Below are 20837 nucleotides of genomic sequence, written 5' to 3'. Positions count from 1 at the left end.
TCCGTGTGGAGTTTGCACATTCTCTCCGTGTTTGCGTGTGTCTCGCCCTGACAACTCAAAGATGTGCAGGGTAGGTGGATTGGCCACACTAAATTGACCCTTAATTGCAAAAAAATAATTGGGTACTCTAAATTTTAAAAATAAATAAATAACCAGGTGGCACGGCAGCACAATGGTTAGCACTGTCTGTGCAGAGTCTGCACGTTCTCTGCGTGGCTGTGTGGGTTTCCTCCAGATGCTCCGGTTTCCTCCCACAAGTCCCAAAAGACGTGCTTGTCAGGTGAATTGGACACTCTGAAATCTCCCTCTGTATCCGAGCAGGCGCCGGAATGTGGCGACGAGGGGCTTTTCACAGTAACATTGTTGCAGTGTTAATGTGAACTTATTTGTGACAATAAAGATTCTGAAAAAAAAACCTTACCTACCTTTGGTACAATATTACAAAGGAATAGACTGTCTTGGATGCCGAGTCTGTCTTGTTTTTAAGGGGCTGGATTCTCGGGTACCCCCCGCCGCTGCGTGTTTCTCGGTGGCACGCTGTTCGCTGGCGGTGAGATTCTATACTCCCTCCGCTTGAAAGTGGGATTTTCCATTGAAGCCGCCCCACGCTGTTGGGAAACCCACAGGCGAACGGGGTGAACCATCGGCAGGAAGAATGAATCGCAATTGCTGGGGAATTCTGGCTGAGGCTTGTGAATTATTCCCCTATGTTTATTTCAGCTGTAAACAACCTTCCTTGTCAGATATCCAATACATAAACTACCGCACATCAAATTGCTTATTATCTTTATGCAAGAGATTGTCATCTTTTCATAAGAAAAATTGCGCACAAGTCACTTGTCTCGTATCTAGTTTATCGAATGCATTGGCCGGAATCAGTAAATAGTTCCCACAGTAACACCCAAGAGAAATAAATCACGCTGAACTTGGTGGATAAGCAGAATTAACAATCTGAATACAAAATTCTGGTGATTCTATGGTTAATCAAGACAGTCATGCAATTGTTAAAAAAAAACAATAATATAGTAGCTGCTATATATATAATGCAGTTGTTTACCTGGGCCTCCACTCATTGATTCCTTTCCCTAATGCACCACTCAGAATTTAATTTCAAACTCTCTATAGTGCACTATAGATTTCTATTTTAGCACATTTTGAAAATGAGGCACCAGACTGCACTTTACGCTAAATCTGTCAACATGTCTTTACAAGAAGCATCAGCAGTTCTTCGCTCTCAGGTAATCAGAATGCCAATATGCCACAATATTTTGAGAGGATAATCCAAACAATGGACATTATAAGCTTGCTAGAATCAACTTAACTCGGCACCTAAGTAACTAATATAGCCCTGCTGAGCATTCAGATATGACAGTGGGCAATTACATTATGTTACTTTATTAAAACTCTCTTGTCCCATATTTTAACCCGCATCCGAATCCTATTTGCTCACCAGCTTTGTGCTCCATTTTCTACATGGGTTTCTAGTCAGGCAACACCTCCATTTTTAAAATTCTCATTCTTGTCTGCAAATCCTTTCAAGGCTTTGCCCTGCATATCTGTTACCTTCTGACAGACTTTGCATTCCTCCAATTCCGGCCTCGAGTACAACCCTGATGTTAATCGCTCCGGCTCTGGTCACCATGTCTAAGGTTGCCGGAACCTTAAGATCTGGAATTCCCTCCCTAAACCTTACCACCTCACCTTCCTCGCCACCTTCCTCACCTCCTTTAAATGTAGGGGGTTGGATACTCTGTTTTTGGGACTATGTCCCCACGCCTTCGTAAAAACGGTGGCGTTTCACGCCAAAACAAATCACATGAAAAGGCCCCATATTCAAAGGCCTGTAGCGGGCGAGCAGGGACCCAGCGTGTTTCTAGCGGCTTTTGCTGCAGATGTGGCCCCCCCCCCCCCCCCTGCACTTCCAGGTCTGAGGCTGCACATGTGCACGGTGGCGGTCTCCAGCGGACTCGGACCGCGGAGCTGGACCCTAAAACTAAAGCCTCCGCTTGGCCACGCGATCGACCCTGTCCACTCGCACAAATATGTCCCGGCAGCCTCTGAGGCCCCCCACCCCCACCCTCTGACCCGCCCGCCCCCGACCAGGGAGGCCGCGGACCGAGTCTACAGCTGCCACAAGAGTATCCCGACCGGCTGGACCACATTAGATCCACGCCGTCGGGACTTTGGACGGTTGGGGGAGTAGATTGGCAGAGCGGGCCCCTGGCAATGGCCCCAGGTATTGGGGAACTTGCGCCAGTCCCGATTTTGTGCGCCGAAATGGGTTCTCCACCCGGCGCCGGCCGCGATTTCAGCGTTAGGGTGCAGAAAATCCATCTCAGGTTCTTTAAAGCCTACCTCCTTGACCAAACCTGTGGTTACTTGTGAAAATGTATTATTTATGTAACTTGGTGTCAAAGTTTTGTCCGATAGTGCTTCTGTTGATTGCTTTGGGATAACGTCATTACATTAAAAATGCAGTGAAAATACAAGTTGTTGCTGCTGTCGAAACAACCCTTCGATTTATGGACTTTTAAGCACCTGGCTTCTGCACTATTTAATCTACAACATTTTGTGTAGGCTGAGTGTGGGAAATCGTACCTGATATGAACAAAATGTCCTAGCTTAAGTATTCCTTTACCTGTGGGTGGCAATGCACCTTTCAGGGAGAGATGGCAGTGTCACTGGCTAGTAATCCAGATGCCCTGGCTAATGCTCTGGGGATGGATATAAATCCCACCATGGCAGCTGATGCAATTGTAATTAACTAATAAAATCTGGAAATGAAAGCCCGTCTCGCTAATGGTGACCGTGAAGCTGTCAGCAATTGTAAAAACCCATCTAGTTGACAAGCGTCTCTAAGGGAAGAAGGCAATCTGCCAGGATTACCTGGTCTGGCCCACATGTGACTCCAGACCCACAGCAATGTGGTTGACTCTTAACTGCCCTCCGAAAAGGCCGAGCAAGCCACTTTGTTCAAGGAGAATTAGGGACGGGCAACAATTGCTGGCCTTGCCAGTGATACGCGCACTCCATTACGTGGGACTTTGATGTACAGAATGTGGCTCAGGTATTCTCTACAAGAGTGACAACGGGCTGAATCTCACCGCCCGGTTGCGGTGGTGAGATGGGCTGGGCACTTTGGAACATGCCACTGGCAGGAAGGGTCGGAGCATTCCACCCAACACTTCAAAAGCAAAACAATCGGCCCTGAAACTCTTTGTAACTCCCTGGGGGGCACAAAACTCCCCATATGCATGTGCGGAGGAGGCAGAAGTGCAAAGCGCCAAATAAGAAAGAAGAAAAACAAAGAGTGGGGTGCACCACGCTGTTTGAATCTGGAATCCTTTGCTACTTACTGCACAATTCATCCCCATAGAGATGCAATGCAGCTTAATGTAGAACAGAGTTGACAATTCAGAACTTCATCACTGTACCTATTCTCCACCCCCGAGCCATCCTTGAATATTGATTCCTTTTTGACTTCCCACATACTTAACAGCCAAGTGAAACGAGGATTACCACTTTGTCGAGAGTGAGTCAGTGACTATAAAGGCCTGGCTTTATCATCTCCGAACGGAGAACAGGAACATGTTTGGGGCGATTGTTTTCTCGCTGCCCTCACATTCCGAATCCTATTTTCCTGCAAAATAGCCCGAGGGGAAGATTACACAGAGAATTTTTATGATCTGGAATGCGCAGGCGTTGGAATCAGGTTCGACAACAATTTCCTAAAGGGAATTGAAAAGAAAAAAGAAGATTGCGGGTCGATGCGGAAAGAAGAGGGGGCGGTAAGACTAATTAGGAAGCTCATTAAGGCCTCGGCACAGGGAGGGGGAGCCAAAATGCCTCCTCCTGCACTGCGTGATTTAATTTGAATGCAAGGAATTATTATCACATGGAACGCACCTCTATCAGGCAACGTTGAAAGCAGCAGCCAACATAGTCTTTTGTAAAGGGCAGTAAATAAATACTTGGGAGAAGAAATTATGGAGAAGGTCAGGGTAATAGGACAAAATGGATCGCTCTTTTAGAGAGGCTGGCACAACAGAAAGCTACTAGAAAAGCGATAAAGAAGAGTAAGATAGAGTATGAGAGTAATCTTGCTCAGCATATAAAAAGACAGTAAAAGTTATTACAAATATATAAAACAAAAAAGAGTGGCTAAGGTAAATATTGGTCCTTTAGAGGATGAGAAGGGAGTTTTAATAATGGGAAATGAGGAAATGGCTGAGGAACTGAACAGGTTTTTTGGGTCAGTCTTCACAGTGGAAGACACAAATAACATGCCAATGACTGATAGAAATGAGGCTATGACAGGTGAGGGCCTTGAGAGGATTGTTATCACTAAGGAGGTAGTGATGGGCAAGCTAATGGGGCTAAAGGTAGACAAGTCTCCTGGCCCTAATGGAATGCATCCCAGAGTGCTAAAAGAGATGGCTAGGGAAATTACAGATGCACTAGTGATGATTTACCAAAATTAACTAGACTCTGGGGTGGTCCCGGTGGATTGGAAATTAGAAAACGTGACACCACTGTTTAAAAAAGGAGGTAGGCAGAGAGCAGGAAATTATAGGCCAGTGAGCTTAACTTCGGTAGTAGGGAAGATGCTGGAATCTATTATCAAGGAAGAAATAGCGAGGCATCTGGATAGAAATTGTCCCATTGGGCAGACTCAGCATGGGTTCATAAAGGGCAGGTCGTGCCTAACTAATTTAGTGGAATTTTTTGAAGACATTACCAGTGCAGTAGATAGCGGGGAGCCAATGGATGTGGTATATCTGGATTTCCAGAAAGCCTTTGACAAGGTGCCACACAAAAGGTTGCTGCATAAGATAAAGATGCATGGCATTAAGGGTAAAGTAGTAGCATGGATAGAGGATTGGTTAATTAATAGAAAGCAATGAGTGGGGATTAATGGGTGTTTCTCTGGTTGGCAATCAGTAGCTAGTGGTGTCCCTCAGGGATCCGTGTTGGGCCCACAATTGTTCACAATTTACATAGATGATTTGGAGTTGGGGACCAAGGACAATGTGTTCAAGTTTGCAGATGACACTAAGATGAGTGGTAAAGCGAAAAGTGCAGAGGATACTGGAAGTCTGCAGAGGGATTTGGATAGGTTAAGTGAATGGGCTAGGGTCTGGCAGATGGAATACAATGTTGACAAATGTGAGGTTATCCATTTTGGTATGAATAACAGCAAACGGGATTATTATTTAAATGATAAAATATTAAAGCATGCTGCTGTGCAGAGAGACCTGGGTGTGCTAGTGCATGAGTCACAGACAGTTGGTTTACAGGTGCAACAGGTGATTAAGAAGGCAAATGGAAATTTGTCCTTCATTGCTAGAGAGATGGAGTTTAAAACAAGGGAGGTTATGTTGCAATTTTATAAGGTGTTAGTGAGGCCACACCTGGAGTATTGTGTTCAGTTTTGGTCTCCTTACTTGAGAAAGGACATACTGGCACTGGAGGGTGAGCAGAGGAGATTCACTAGGTTAATCCCAGAGTTGAAGGGGTTGGATTACGAGGAGAGGTTGAGTAGACTGGGACTATACTCGTTGGAATTTAGAGGGGAGACTTATAGAAACATTAAAAATTATGAAGGGAATAGATAGGATAGATGCGGGCAGGTTGCTTCCACTGGCGGGTGAAAGCAGAACTAGGAGGCATCGCCTCAAAATAAGGGGAAGTAGATTTAGGACTGAGTTTAGGAGGAACTTCTTCACACAAAGGGTTGTGAATCTATGGAATTCCTTGCCCAGTGAAGCAGTTGAGGCTCCTTCATTAAATGTTTTTAAGGTAAAGATAGATAGTTTTTTGAAGAATAAAGGGATTAAAGGTTATGGTGTTCGGGCCGGAAAGTGGAGCTGAGTCCACAAAAGATCAGCCATGATCTCATTGAATGGCGGAGCAGGCTTGAGGGGCCAGATGGCCTACTCCTGCTCCTAGTTCTTATGTTGTTATGTTCTAATACCTGAATGACTTCCTCCAATGTTGCAAGATTCTCACTTGATGGGCGTTATGCTGAATGATGGGCGGATTATCTATTGTGTTTGGTTCCACAGGCTGGAGAGTGCCCATGCCCCTTTCTCCGCAGAATAACCCCTCGCCACTGTGACTGTGGGTTCAAGTGTGACTCCAGAGGTTTCAGGAGACTTGGGGGAAACACAAATAAGCCTGTGTTTTGATTCAGAGACTGGCATGAAACACCGGACAGGAGAAAATTATCATAGAATTTACATAGAATTATCATAGAATTTACAGTGCAGAAGGAGGGCATTCGGCCCATCGAGTCTGCACCGGCTCTTGGAAAGAGCACCCTACCCAAGGTTAACACCTCCACCCTATCCCCATAACCCAGCAACCCCACCCAACACTAAGGGCAATTTTGGACACTAAGGGCAATTTATCATGGCCAATCCACCTAACCTGCACATCTTTGGACTGTGGGAGGAAACTGGAGCACCCGGAGGAAACCCACGCACACACGGGGAGGATGTGCAGACTCCGCACAGACAGTGACCCAGCCGGGAATCGAACCTGGGACCCTGGAGCTGTGAAGCAATTGTGCTATCCACAATGCTGCCGTGCTACCCGTTCAGGACATGAGAGTACCCCTGCTTTTCTCTGAAACAGTGCCATGGAGCAGAGTTTTCCGGTCTTGCTGTGGCCTGTTCCCGGCAGTAGAGTCAGATCTCCACTGGCTTGTGGCAGGATTTTCTTTCCCGCCGACGATTCCGGTGTTTTGCGTGACCCCGCCGTCGCGCCACTAGGGAACGCGCCATAGGGAGGTCACCTTCAGTGGGTGACCTTCAGTGGCAGAGTGGTAATGTCACTGGGCTAGTAATCTAGAAGCCCAGGCTAATTCGCTAGTGCCCTGAGTCCAAATCTCACCACACCAGCTGTTCGAATTTAAACTCAATGAATAAAATCTGGAATTGAACACTCGTGTCTCTCTATCGTTGATTGTTCTGAAAGACCATCTGGTTTACTGATTCCCCCTGAAGGAAAGAAAACTGTGTCCTTATCCTGCCTGGCCTCGATTTGGCCCGAGACCCACAACAATGTGCTTGACTCTTAACTGCCCTCTGAAATGGCCAAGCAAGCCATTCAGCTCAAGCGCAATAGGGGAAGGGGCAGCAAAAATAGGGGCAACCACCTCCCATGAAGGGATAAAAAAGGAAATATAGGAAATATAAGGTGTACGGTGTGTTAGCTTTTATTGGTAGAGGGATTGAGTTTCGGAGCCATGAGGTCATGTTGCAGTTGTACAAATCTCTGGTGCGGCCGCATTTGGAGTATTGCGTGCAGTTCTGGTCGCCGCATTATAGGAAGAATGTGGAAGCATTGGAAAGGATGCAGAGGAGATTTACCATGATGTTGCCTGGTATGGAGGGAAGATCTTATGAGGAAAGGCTGAGGGACTTGAGGCTGTTTTTGTTAGAGAGTAAGAAGGTTAACAGGTGACTTAGTAGAGGCAGACAAGATGATCAGAGGATTAGATAGGGTGGACAGTGAGAGCCTTTTTCCTCAGATGGTGATGGCGAGCATGAGGGGACATAGCTTTAAATTGAGGGGAGATAGATATAGGACAGATGTCAGAGGTAGGTTCTTTACTCAGAGAGTAGTAAGGGTGTGGAATGCCCTGCCTGCAACAGTAGTGGACTAGCCAACATTAAGGACATTTAAATCATCACTGGATAAACATATGGATGGGCATGGAATTGTGTAGATGGGCTTTAGATTGGTTTCACAGGTCGGTACAACATCGAGGGCTGAAGGGCCTGCACTGCGCTGTAATGTTCTATTGTTCTTTTGAAATAGCAGAAAGTTCTCTTCTGACAGCTCTATACTGAGGGAGGGCTCTGCGGGATTCTCTGTCAGCGGAATCCTCCCCACCCCCCACGCTGGTGCGTTTCCCAACGGCGTGGGGTGGCCACAATGAGAAATACCATTGGCCGACTGCGGGAAGGGAGAATCCCTCTGCCGGCGAGGGCGTGCCATGCAGGAAAATGGGGCAGGCAGAACGGAGAATCCCTCCCCTCCCCACCCCCCAGCACTACTTTTCGGAGTTCACGTTTGCACTCTTGGACGATCCCATGGATGGGATTTTCTGGCGGTGGGATCTTCTTGTCCTGCTGAAGGTGACGCCCATCGCCGTGGTGGGGTGGGTGAGCCACGCAAAACACCGTAAACATCGGCACGGCCGGAAGGTTCTGCCTCTGTCGGTGGAAAGCACGTCACAGGAAAATTGCGCTCCATGTCAGTGTTTTAGAGAAAAGCAGGGGAACTCTCCATAGGTCCTGATCAATTTTATCCTGTCCAATGTTTCAGACCAGTCTTAGAACCAAAGCACAGATTTTTCTGTGTCAATGAGCTGTCAACACAGAAAGAAGAGATTGTACTAAACATCGCAATGGATAACCGCAAGGGATGACCATTTAAGAAGTTGATTTCTAATTTATTGCTCTCTCACACCTACCTTAGCATTGTATCCCTATACACATTGAAAATTCATAACAGGAATCAACCTCTAACTGATCGATCATGCAGTAACACATGGAATCGATATTTCAAGAAATCAATATCTCTACTTTTAACAACATAGGAACAGAAGGAGGCCACTCTGTCCCTCATACACATTCTACCATTAAATTATGATGTGGAGATGCTGGCGTTCGACTGGGATGAGCACAGTAAGAAGTCCTACAACGCCAGGTTAAAGTCCAACGGGTTTGTTTCAAACACTAGCTTTCGGAGCACTGCTCCTTCACCTGAGGAAGGAGCAGTGCTCCGAAAGTTAGTGTTTGAAACAAACCTGTTGGACTTTAACCTAGTGTTGTAAGTTTTCTTACCATTAAATTAGATCACAGCAGATTTATATGTTCACTACATACTTACCTGACCTGTCTCCATGTACCCTAATACCCTTCCCTAACACTCTTCCCTAATACCTTTTCCTAATGTCCTTCAATAACAACAATCTAACAATCTCAGTTTGGAAATTTGAAACTGAATCTCAGCTTCAATGGCTCTTTGGAGGAGAGAGTTTCAAATTCCCTTTCACCTTTGTGTGAAGAAATCCCTCCTGCCGTAAGCAAGTGGCCTTACTCTAATTTTAAATTTTGTTCCCTTGCTCTGGACAACTTCATAAAAAACTTCCAGCAATTTTGATGCTTTGTATATGTGGAAGGCACCCATTTTGTACTTTCAGATACTTGATAGTTTAACTCAACAAATGAGTTGTCAGAATTAACACAATTTAAAAAAATACTCACCATGTATAAAATCCTACTGCAGCTGTACTGAATGCATACGTCATCTAAATTCGATTTTAGATTTGAATTTGATTCCTATCCCTCTGCAAATGGCATGGGTTGCAAGTTTCCGGCATCCATCCCTTTTTGTGCAACAACAACTTGAATTAATGTAGCTCCTTTAATTATTTTTAAATTTAGAGTAACCAATTCATTTTTTCCAATTAAGGGGCAATTTAGCATGGCCAGTCCACCTACACAGCTGCGTTGAGGGGTTGTGGGGGCGAAATTTTTTGTGTAACACAAACATGGGGAGAATGTGTAAACCTCACATGGACAGTGACCTTTAATGTTCTAAAACATTTCAAGGTGTGTTGCCAGGAGTGTAATGTTAAAAATGGCAGTGAGCCCACTTAAGGAGATATTATGGCAGCTGGCCATAAAACCTGGATAAAGGATGTTTAAAGGGGGAAAGCGACGGAGCCAGGCAGAGAGGAGATTCCAGAGCTTCGGACTCAAGGCAGCTGAAGGCATTGTCAATTAAAATTGGAGATGTTCAAGAGGCTAGAATTGTAGAGGCGCTGTGAACTCAGAGGATTGTGGGGCTGGAGGAGATTACAGAGATCGGGAAGAGTGTAACCATGGAGGGATTTGAAAACAAAGATGAGAATTTTTAAATTGAGGTGCTGCTTAGCTGGAAACCAACATTGGTCAATAAGCATGGTGTGATGGGTAATTAGGACTTTATGTGAGTAATAACATGGGCATCAGAGTTTTGGGTGATCCCACATTAACCTGCCAGCTCCATTACTCTAAGTCTGATGCCAACCTTGGCTGAACACTTTGACCTCTAAAGATTGTGAATTGACATCCAAACCAGGGAACATGCCACAAAATCTGGCTGAGAGTTTGCAGCACTGTCACATTTCGGGTGAGATATTTAAACTCAAGTGGATGTTCAAGATCCCAGGGCATACTATTCAAGGACATCAAAAGGTGTCCTTGACAACATTTAGCCCTTAATCAAACAAACTCCAATGAAAAAGAATTATCTGGTCACTGTCACTTTGCTGTTAATGAGATTTGCCAGGTTTGCCATGTTGCATAATGTTCCAATCAACCTTTTGTTTCAACAGGACTGTAAAAAAAACATCAAGCAGGAATGCAGTGCCACTACAAAGGTGTTCAGTCAGCTCCACCAACTATTCTGTTCTACCTTCAAACCTAACTATCTATCTATCTATCTATCTGACACTCATTCTTTCAAAACTAGATTTGTGTTGCACTCCCTCTGGAATTTCAAACCTTCCCCTCATCACTATCAACTGGAAAATAGCAGCTTCATATTCAATGCATTAATCTATATTTCTCATTAGCGTGGATTAAATATGCTGGCCAGGTCATTGGCTAACTGCCCAGAATAAATCTTAGTGTCAATAACGCAAACAAGCCTAATCATCATTACAAGGAATTCATTGCCCAGCCTACTGGTCTTCACATCTATTTTATAGCTTTCTCGAATGGCCAATGATGAGATGTGTCCCTCTTCCTCCCTCTCCAAATTCACAAGTCGTTCCTGTTGGAAAAACTTTGAGATACAAGGCAGGAGCAGGATTTTTCACGAGCAGCTTCTGCAGTAAATAGCAGCAATAGTGTTCAATGGAGCCACAAGCAGGCTCGTCTTTTGACCGTCTCTGCACCGAAACATATCAAGAAGCGATAGAGCAATTTTTGGTTCTGGTCATAAGCCACATCAGCTATGCTTCACGGTGGAAAATGCAACTTATTGAGTTAGTAGAACCTGGTTTCCAGCCTGCCATTATCTGCTACACTTCACTCACAGTGTGAACAGGCAGACTGAGATTGCAGACAACACACTTCTCACAGGAAAGAAAATCAGAGTTCTAAATCTATCAGTGATGCTCTTAAACCAACCTCTCAGAGATGTTGTATAAGAGCAGCTTGGAATAGGGTGGTGAGGCAGTTATCTTAGCTACTTTCACTGTTAGTCGATATTATATAACTAGAAACCACGGAAACCAAACTGGAGAACAAAAAAAAAACATTTACAAAGCAAGAATACAATATTCTCTGCTTCCACAATTCCGTTTGGTACATATTGTTTTCGCAGACTGTGAAAATAAGCAAAAAGGTATGGTTTCTAAATCTAAAAAAGGTATTCTCTGAGTCTAATGTCATTATTGCACTGCATTACAACAGTGATTACAATTGAAAAGTCCGTCATTAGCTGTGAAGCACTTTGCAACATACTGGGGTGGTGAAAAGCTCGATATAAATGCAAGTCTTTCTTATTCTGAGCTTGTGTGTATAAAATTTCGCAATTGAAGGATTTCTGAATATTAAAGTACCCCCACATTGCGTATGATTACAAGGCAACATCCAAGGCGAGCCACAGTGTTTATGTAAGGTCTGAAAAATGTACATGGGATTTCATTTTGGCCACAGACATCCAAAGATTAATGAGGTCGAGGTCAGGCTTTGATAATAAGCACAATTGAGTTTTTCAGTTAACACGTGAGGAATGACCAAACCCCCGTAAAAGTGAATGATGTCAACAGCTAAAAACAGATGATTCTACCGTCAGCACATTACTGATTGCGGTACCTAGTTGTGCACTATTTAACTGCTGCATGCCCTAAATTACAAATGACTACACTTCAAAATTACCCAGTTGGCTGTAAAAAACTTTAGGACACCTATGATGTTGAAAGGCACTATAGAAATGCAAGTCCTTTCTTTAAGGCATTTACATTTTAAATAGGTTTATCTGACTTAATGACATATCTGATTTATAATGTCAGTACCAGGCCTATTTTAATAATTGATCAAATACCTTATATGAACTGTGGTTACTTTCAATCGTAAATTGTTTATGTTTGGACACACTGTGGAATATTGAGGACAGTGACTCTCTTTATAAAGCCCCCCACATACCAAAAATTTTTACCTTTTGTACCAACAAATAATTACCAGTGCGTGCATCTGACTGAAGGTTCTGCAGTTAATTACAAATAATAATACAATTCCATTGAGAATATCACTCTGAATATTCAATTGGATTTTGAAACTGCTGAAAACTGTTAATCAAATAGTGCATCCAATAAATATCTTATTCTAATGTACTGAATTGTTAAATACTTTTTAAAATTTTGACTATTGTAGCAAAACTGACCTAAATAAAATGGGTATGACTTGTCTTTTTTGTGTTCATTCAGAGGATGTGGGCATCATTAGCAAGGCCATCTATTCTTTTTTGCAATTGTTTTGTTAAGTTTAGGCCATCCAATTATTTTTTTTCTAATTAAGTGGCAATTTAACATAGTCAATCCACTTAACCTGCACATCTTTAGGTTGTGGGGGTGAAACTCACGCAGACATGAGCAGAATGGACAGTGACCCAGGGCCGTGATTCAAACCCGGGTCCTCAGCGCCGCAAGCAGCACTGCCACGTGCCACCTGGCAAGGTCATCTCAAATGGCCCTTCTGAACGTGGTGGTGAACTGCCTTGTAATAATAATAATCTTTATTATTGTCACATGTAGGCTTACATTAACACTGCAATGAAGTTACTGTGAAAATCATCTAGTCGCCACATTCAGGCGCCTGCTCGGGTACACGGAGGGAGAATTCAGAATGTTCAATTCACCTAACTTGTGGGAGGAAACTGGAGCACCCAGAGGAAACCCATGCAGATATGGGGAGAACGTGCAGACTCCGCACAGACAGCGACCCAAGTGGGAAGCGAACCTGGGACCATGGTGCCATGAGCAACAGTGCTAACTACTGTGTTACTGTGCCTTCTTGAATAGAGCTGAGCAGCCTGCTAGGCCACTTCAGGCAGTTAAGAGTTAGCCACGTTTCTGTGGGTCAAGAGTTACATACATGTATGTAGACCAGGTAAGACAGCAGATTTTCTCCCCTGAAGGACTTTAGTGAACCAGACGGGTTTTTGACAACAAGCTGGTACTTTCAAAGTCAGTGGTACTGATGCTGACCTTTTCCTGACTTAATGAACGAATTGAGTAGATATAGGAACAGCACATGCAGGTCAGGCAGCATGCGGGGAGAGAAACAGAGTGAACATTTCAAGTCGATAACCTTACAGCAGAGCAAAGGAGAGATTATGCAAGGGGAAAGATTGTGGAGAGGGGAGGAGGAACAAAAGGAAATGTCTGTAACAGGGTGGAGGGCAGGAAAAAAACAAATAATCAAAAGTTTTATGATTAAAAAACAAAGGCAAGGTAATGGGTGAAGTATATCAACAAAAGATGTGTCCAGATGAGGAGTGAATGGCAGGATAGCAGCTAACAGAATGCAAAGTGAAGGAATAAAGAAAAATCAGGGGATCAAACCAACAAATAAATCGTGAAACAAAATGGAGGCAGATTCCATGTGTTAAAATTATTGGACTCAATGTGGAGTTCAGAAATTTGGACTGTTCTGAGTCAAAAGATGAGGTACTGTTCCTCGTGCTTCTGTTGAGCTTCTTTGGAACATTACAGCAGGCCAAGGACAGAAAGGTCGGAGCCGAAGCAAGTTACAGAATTAAAATGAGAGGTGACACGACACTCAGAGTCTGGCTTGTGGTTCGGTTTTGCTGCCTTTTTTTTCCCTCATCATTTTTTATTCCTTCACTTTGCATTTGGTTGGCTGCAATCCCGCCATTCACAGCGCATCTGGACATATCTCTACTTCACCCATCACCTTTGTTTTTAACCACAAAACCATTTCATAGATTATCATAGAATTTACAGTGCAGAAGGAGGCCATTCGGCCCATCGAGTCTGCACCGGCTCTTGGAAAGAGCACCCTACCCAAGGTCAACACCTCCACCCTATCCCCATAACCCAGTAACCCCACCCAACACTAAGGGCAATTTTGGACACTATGGGCAATTTATCATGGCCAATCCACCTAACCTGCACATCTTTGGACTGTGGGAGGAAACCGGAGCACCCGGAGGAAACCCACGCGCACATGGGGAGGATGTGCAGACTCCGCACAGACAGTGACCCAAGCCGGAATCGAACCTGGGATCCTGGAGCTGTGAAGCAATTGTGCTATCCACAATGCTACCGTGCTGCCCTTAATTTGCCATCAAATTTCTCCTGCCCTTCACCCTATTGCACACCTTCCCTTTTGACCACAGGAATTAGGAGCCATTCGGCCCTTCCAGCCTGCTCAGCCATTCAGTCAGATCATGGCTGGTCTGACTAATTGCATTGTTTCTCCTCCTCCTCCCCTCTCTGCCCTTTCATTCCCCCAAAACCTATGGCACCTCTATCTTTCCTCAGCTCTGATGGAAGATTATTGACCTGAAACGTTAACTCTTGTTTCTCAGTTGCTGCCTGACCTGCTCAACGTCCCCAGCTTCATCCATGTCTACTGAGTTCCCACCATCCACAGTATTTGGTATTTGAATTCCCAATTCTCCAGCTGTTTGGTCCGGTTTGAACACACGCGTCCAGATCATGACTCCAGTCGCCTGCACGACCACACTCACAATTAGCTCAGGGTCAGACCTAATAGTTTTACACCCAATCGCTTAAGGAAAAGTGAACAGAAACTTACCTGGAAGTTGAATCATTGTGAAGTCAGTTTTATGATTCAGTCCCACTAGCAAATCTATATCAAGGCATGGGTTTTGTGTCTCCCACTCTGGTGAGATGTCAGGCTCTTCCTGCGCCCTGCTGGCAACTACAAGGACTAGAGAGCTTTGTGCTGAGTGCAAGCAGTTGTATTTGGTGGAATTTAAAACACTGAACGCCTCGAGGTGGCTGTGGGATTGCAACATCGCAGTAACCGCACCGACAGAATGTTTCCTCAGGACTGACAGTCAGCATTCAACAGGGGGATTTGCAATTAATAATGGGGAGGGGGCTGGCGTATTAACCAAATAAAAATGGCACTTGTCATGTACACTCCAGTACACACAACTCTAAATTACACGTGTTGGATTTTAATATGATACAGATACAGCCACTTGAAAAACGTCCAACTCCCACATTGCCACGCCGATGGATGGCCGGCGATTATAAACGCTGCTAAATCTCACAGTGGCAAAAAGCACCTCCTAAAACCTCCCCCCCCAAAAAATAAATGTCCAGCGACCAGTGTTGGCGTTAACGTCCTCTCCGCCTCAAAAAAAGAAAGATCTTCCCTGCTGTGTACTGGACATATATAGCTCGATCGGAGACAAAATATAATCAGCAGGTCTTTGGAAATTTAAACCACGGAACTTATACAATATAAACAAATTGCTAACATCAGTAATAAGCTGAAAGTAAAACAGGAGATGCTGCATTTGTGTTTCGAGGGGGGGTAATTGTGGAAGCAACATGTCCAATAATTATACATGAGAATCTTCAGCAGACAAATTAATAGGATATTGGGCAATCCCTGTAGGTCCAGTGTTTGAGTCAGGTTACACATTGTAGAATAAGTCCTATTCGAATAAACCATCCTGTAATCTGTTTAGTGGTTAAGATCCTGGGTTTTTTTTATGTGTAATTCTACAGCTGGCTGATGACAGTCTGTTTTTCCAATACTTCGAGGTAGTCTGGCTCTGTCTGAAACTTGCCTGGCAGGGAGGATGTCTCACCCCTGGGCTGCTTCCTCGGCGTGCCGTACAAAGCGGTCTTATTGAGCCTGTCCTGCTCCCTGAGCTTGGCCTGCTGCGACGGGGCAAAGTGGCGCTTGGGCAAAGTGCAGAAAGTGTAATGGGCGTTGATGGCGCCGGGCAGCACCTTGGGCCGCTCGGCCAGGTTCTGGTAGAGCAGCTCGGAGTGGCGGCTGGGCAAGGGGGGGTGTTGTTCGAGCAGCTCCACCGTGCTGATAGAGTAGGTGCGGGTGGAGAGCCCACTCGCCTTCTTGCCCTGCAGCCCGCCGCTGTAACCCGCATCGTGCAAGCCCCGGTAAAAAGCCACCTGCTCGCCCTCCCTCTGCACGTAGATGGGGTTCTTGCACATCTGGCCCACCGGGTGGGCGATGTAGTTGTAGACGTGAGCCTCCGCCTTCTCGGCCGGCTCGCTGCTGTAGGAACCGTACTGCAGTTGGTAAGAGCTCAGGTCCAGGTTATTGGGGGCTCCCCCGCCGCCGTTCCCGCCGCTGGGGCCACTCTGGCCCGCCTTGCGCTTCTTCAGGACGAAAACGAAGAGGCCGGCTCCGAAACACACGCTGAGGATGAAGACCACCAAGAGCCCCAGGATCAGCACCGAGAGGGGGACAGCGCTCGCCTGGGCTAACTCTGGACTGGCAGTGCCAACGCCGCCCTCCACTAAATTGGAGTTGTGGGTGCTGGCCGGGTGGGTGGTGGCCACCAGGTCAGAGTATCCGGGGCACATCTCCTGCTTTGGGAGGGACCTCAGAGTCCTCCCCGCAAACCTGGCCGGGGATTCACAAGCCACCTCGTTGATGACCACGCCAGCCCGGGACTGCTCGATCCAGCTCTTGAGAGGCACAATGCTACAGCCACAATCCCAGGGATTCTCCTGAAGATCGATCTGCACCGAGGCGGGGAGCTGGTCCAACACACCCCTCACTGGCAACCCAGAGAAGTGATTGTTCCTCAGGTTGAGCCTGGTCAGGTTGGTACCCTCAAACACATTGTTGGGCAGGGCAGTGAGCAGGTTATTGTTGAGGTACAGGAGACTGAGTCTGGCCAGGGACTGGAAGGTGTACTGCAGGACCTCCTTAATCACGTTGGACTCCAGGTACAGGTACTGCAATCTCTGTAACCCCACAAAGAGAGCTGGTGACAACCTCTCAATGTGATTGCCATTGAGATAAAGACGGCGCAGGTGACTGAGGTTGCGGAAAGCCCCTTCCTGGATGACAGAAATCCGATTATTCCCCAAGTGCAGCAGTTCCAAGCCCCTGTAGTCCCTCAGGTCCTCCACCTGCACAATGTGCAGCAGATTGCCCGTAAGGTAGAGTTTCTTTGGGTTGGAGGGTCTGGGGTGCAGCTCTGTAATGTTCCTGATCCTTCTCTCGTGACAGTGCACATTGAGGGCATTGTCTGAGTTCTGCACACTGCAGGAGCAGATGCTGGGGCAGAAAGTCTGCAGCGGGGACCTGGTCTGATAGACCATGATGGGGCCGAAGATCTGGCGGGGGTTGGGGGCAGGGGTGGGTCGGATGCGGTTCCTGGAGTGGCGGCCAGGCTTGCTGCCTCTGGAGGTGGGGTTGGCCGGAGGCACGGACGCGCTGTCGGTGGAGGCCACCTTGGACGGCCGCACGTTCCTCAGGTTCGAGTCGCCGGCGCTTTTCCGGGGGCAAATATCTTGTCTGTTCAGCTGGGTGACATCCTTGCCGTGCAGGCGGAAGGGGGTCTCACACACCATGTCATTGACTATGTAGGAGATGGTATCGAGCCAGCCTTTCAGTGCAACCAGGTCACAGGTACAATTCCAAGGGTTCTCCTCCAGTTGAATCTCCATGATGCCCCCGATGTGCTCCAGGACCCCGGAGAACGGCAGCTTCTTCAGCCGGTTGCCCCTCAGGTCCAGGTGGGTGAGCAGCACGAAGCGGAAGATGTTGCTGGGGAGACTGGGCAGCAGGTTATCGTTCAGGATCAGAACCTTTAACTTGTGCAGCTTGCTGAAGGTGCCCGCCTCGATGCTGGCGATGTAGTTGTAATCCGCTTGCAGATACTCCAAGCTCTCCAGCCCCAGGAAGGTGTCCTCCCTCAACACTTCCAGCTTGTTGTTGTTGAGGTGCAGACTCTTCAGCGCGGCCAGGCCGTGGAAAGCGCCGTTGCGGATGTCTTGCAGCCCGTTGCTACCCAGGTGCAGGGTGACCGTGTTGGTAAAGTTGCTGAAGCCATTGGGGGGCAACTTGCTGAGGGAGTTGCCGTTGAGGAACAGCTGGTAGAGGCGGCTGTGCGGCGGCTGCAGCCAGCTAACCTTGGTGAAGCCTTTGTTCTGGCAATTAATATTCAGCACATTTTCCTTCTCCTCGCACGCACACCGATTCTTGCAGATGTCTTTGGAGGTTTTGCGGCTTTCCGATGGGCTCTTGGAGCAGCGGGCAGCCAGGGCGAACACACTCACTACCAGGGCGCACTTCAGCATCTTCACATCGGCCAGCCACCCCCCTCCCCTCCACTAAGTGTTGGGGTAAAGTTCCATCAGCTCAGATTGAAAGGGGAGCTTGTCAGGGGCAGCAGGGGAGGCAGATCCTTGCAGCTGAAGCTGAATTAACCGGAGCTAGCAAAATAAAAGTAGCAACGTCCTTCCCTTAATCGGGGCGAGAAGAGAAGCGCTGTGAAAGTCGGCAGCGCTGGTAGTCTGGCTGCAGAAGGATTCTCTCTCTCTCTCTCTCTCTGTCACTCTCCTCTCCCCGAGCAGGCAAGTGCTTCGCAGCCGGCTTGTCAGAAGTGAATTAAACAGCAGGGCAGACTACACAAGATGGTCTTACTCACTCAGAGAGAGAGAGAGAGAGGCTTATCCACTGGCAACATTCCGACACACCGGCTGCACTGTGACATTCCCAATCCGCCTGACACTGGAATGGGAGAGAGCTCCCGGTGAATGTGCCTGGAACCCTGGCACTTGGTGGAGTTTGCCTGCAGAATGAGGCAAGAGAGACTGGGGGGGAGGGGGGGGGGGGGGGGGGGGGGCTGGGACTGATCTCTCTCTCTCTCTGTGTCGGTGGAGAGTTTGGGTCGAAATCTCCTCCTTCAATGAGCTGCCAATGGCCACGTCAGCGCGGCTTGTGGAGTTGAGTGCGATGGGACGCGCTCCGCACTGGAGGCTGTCTGCAATGTTGCATTGGGAAAGGGCTAAAACATCCCAGAACACACACACACACACTCGGCCCGGCACCCTGCAAACCCGCATTACATCCTCTCGCCTCGGGGCACCTTCTCATGGCCATTCTGCTCCCCCCGCCCCCCCTTCTCCTCCTCCCCCGGGAGGAATGTTTGGACACACACACACAGCTGAAATGGACAGAAATGTATCTCTGCTCAACTTGCCCTCAGAGGCAGCGCGTTTGGACGGATTCCTGTGAAGGAGGGACAGGGGGAGAGAGCAGCTTGTTGCCCCGATCAGTCAAACCCGAATTGGCCAGGGGACTGGTGGGTTCTCAGTCTCCCTCCTGCCCTCCCTCCCTCCTTCCCTCCCTCCGCCGCGCACACACCCCATTCACCCCCCTACTCGCCGCCCTCAGCAACGCCAATTCAACCACTTTCTTCCAGCCCGGCGATTAAACCAAAATAAAAAGGAACGGGACAGGCAGGCTGAGAGGCTGGGATTACTCCTGGGTGGCAGCGGGCAGCTGGGGGGGGGGGGGGGTAGGGGCACGGTTCCTGCTCAGGTTGGCAAGGCTGCACCCCTCCTCTCTCACCCCCCCCCCCTCCCCTTGGACGGAGGCGCATCTTTGCCCAAATTGCTGGTGGACAGACCGCCAGGGATTTGGGAACCGGGTTAGACCCCCCCCTCCCCCCCCCGGGGGATCTAGTGGGGGCTGCAACTTGGAGCTGGAAGTTGAGGATGGGCACAGGCGGCGGTTTTTGCCGCACACGTATACCCTGCTGGGGCAGAGCGCTGTGCAATATCCCTGTAACCAGAATTAGGCAGGGAATTGTAACGTTAACCATCTTGTAATGGTTCTTATTTCAGGGTGTGTGTGTGTGTGTGGGAAGGGGGGGGGGGGGGGAGAGGGGTGGAGACCAGTCCTCTTAAGCACTCAAAGATGACACTCGTCCTCAAACGTGGGCAAGTTGGGCGCAGGCACAAGAGACTCCACCGAATGCCAGCTGAACATTCCTCAGTTTTACTGAGCTGACATGTTCCAATATGTCAGCTTGTCATTCTGTCATTGCCTTCAAAGCCAACACCAGGCTCTGTACTCCTCCTGAAACACCTCGGAATAGAATCATAGAATCCCAACAGTGCAGAAGGAGGCCATTCGGCCCACCAAGTCATCACTGACCCTCTGAAAGAGCATCCTATCTGAAAGAGCACCCACCCAACCCTGTAACCCCCACCTCGGAGCAATTTATCATGGCCAATCCACCTAACCCACACATCTTTGAACTGTGGCAGGAAACCGGAGCATTCGGAGGAAACCCACGCAGACATGGGGAGAACATACAAACTCCACACAGACAGTCACCCGAGGTCAGATTCGAACCCGGTCTCTGGCGCTGTGAGACTCTGGAGAAAATCTCCCCATTGCCAACATAATAATGTAAACAATTCATCACTTGCAAAACTCAATGCACAAAGACTCATCTCTACCAGTCCGATTGACTGACGGAATGCTTTCCAAATGAATAATTAACGCACTAGTGCTGTCTCTAATGTATGTCTCCAGACAATCACACATGGGCCAATATGTATCCTTCAGCCAACATGGCTGAAACAGATTGGTCAACATCACATTGTGGTTTGGACCTTATTGAGTACAAATTATCTGCTTTTAGACTACACTATAGACTACCACTTAATTCACTGTCCACTGATGCTATGGAATTTCCTAAGGTTATGAAATATGTGTGTTGTGATCTAGTTAAGGACCTGTTTAAAATAGATGATGTTTCAAATCGCAAGCGCT

The 20837-nt window shown here is 47.3% G+C and overlaps 1 protein-coding gene across 1 annotated transcript; it reads right to left on the bottom strand.

Annotated features, from left to right (window-relative positions):
* Positions 1-15215: 15215 nt before the first annotated feature.
* On the bottom strand, positions 15216-18860 carry slitrk2 (SLIT and NTRK-like family, member 2). Its single transcript, XM_038775674.1, has one exon. The coding sequence runs from the start codon at positions 18347-18349 to the stop codon at positions 15791-15793; it is 2559 nt and encodes an 852-aa protein (XP_038631602.1). The 5' UTR covers positions 18350-18860; the 3' UTR covers positions 15216-15790.
* Between the last annotated feature and the right edge of the window lie 1977 nt (positions 18861-20837).

Source organism: Scyliorhinus canicula, chromosome 17 (assembly GCF_902713615.1).
Source record: "Scyliorhinus canicula chromosome 17, sScyCan1.1, whole genome shotgun sequence".
Lineage (NCBI taxonomy): Eukaryota > Metazoa > Chordata > Chondrichthyes > Carcharhiniformes > Scyliorhinidae > Scyliorhinus > Scyliorhinus canicula.
This window is presented reverse-complemented; position numbering and strand designations above follow the sequence as displayed.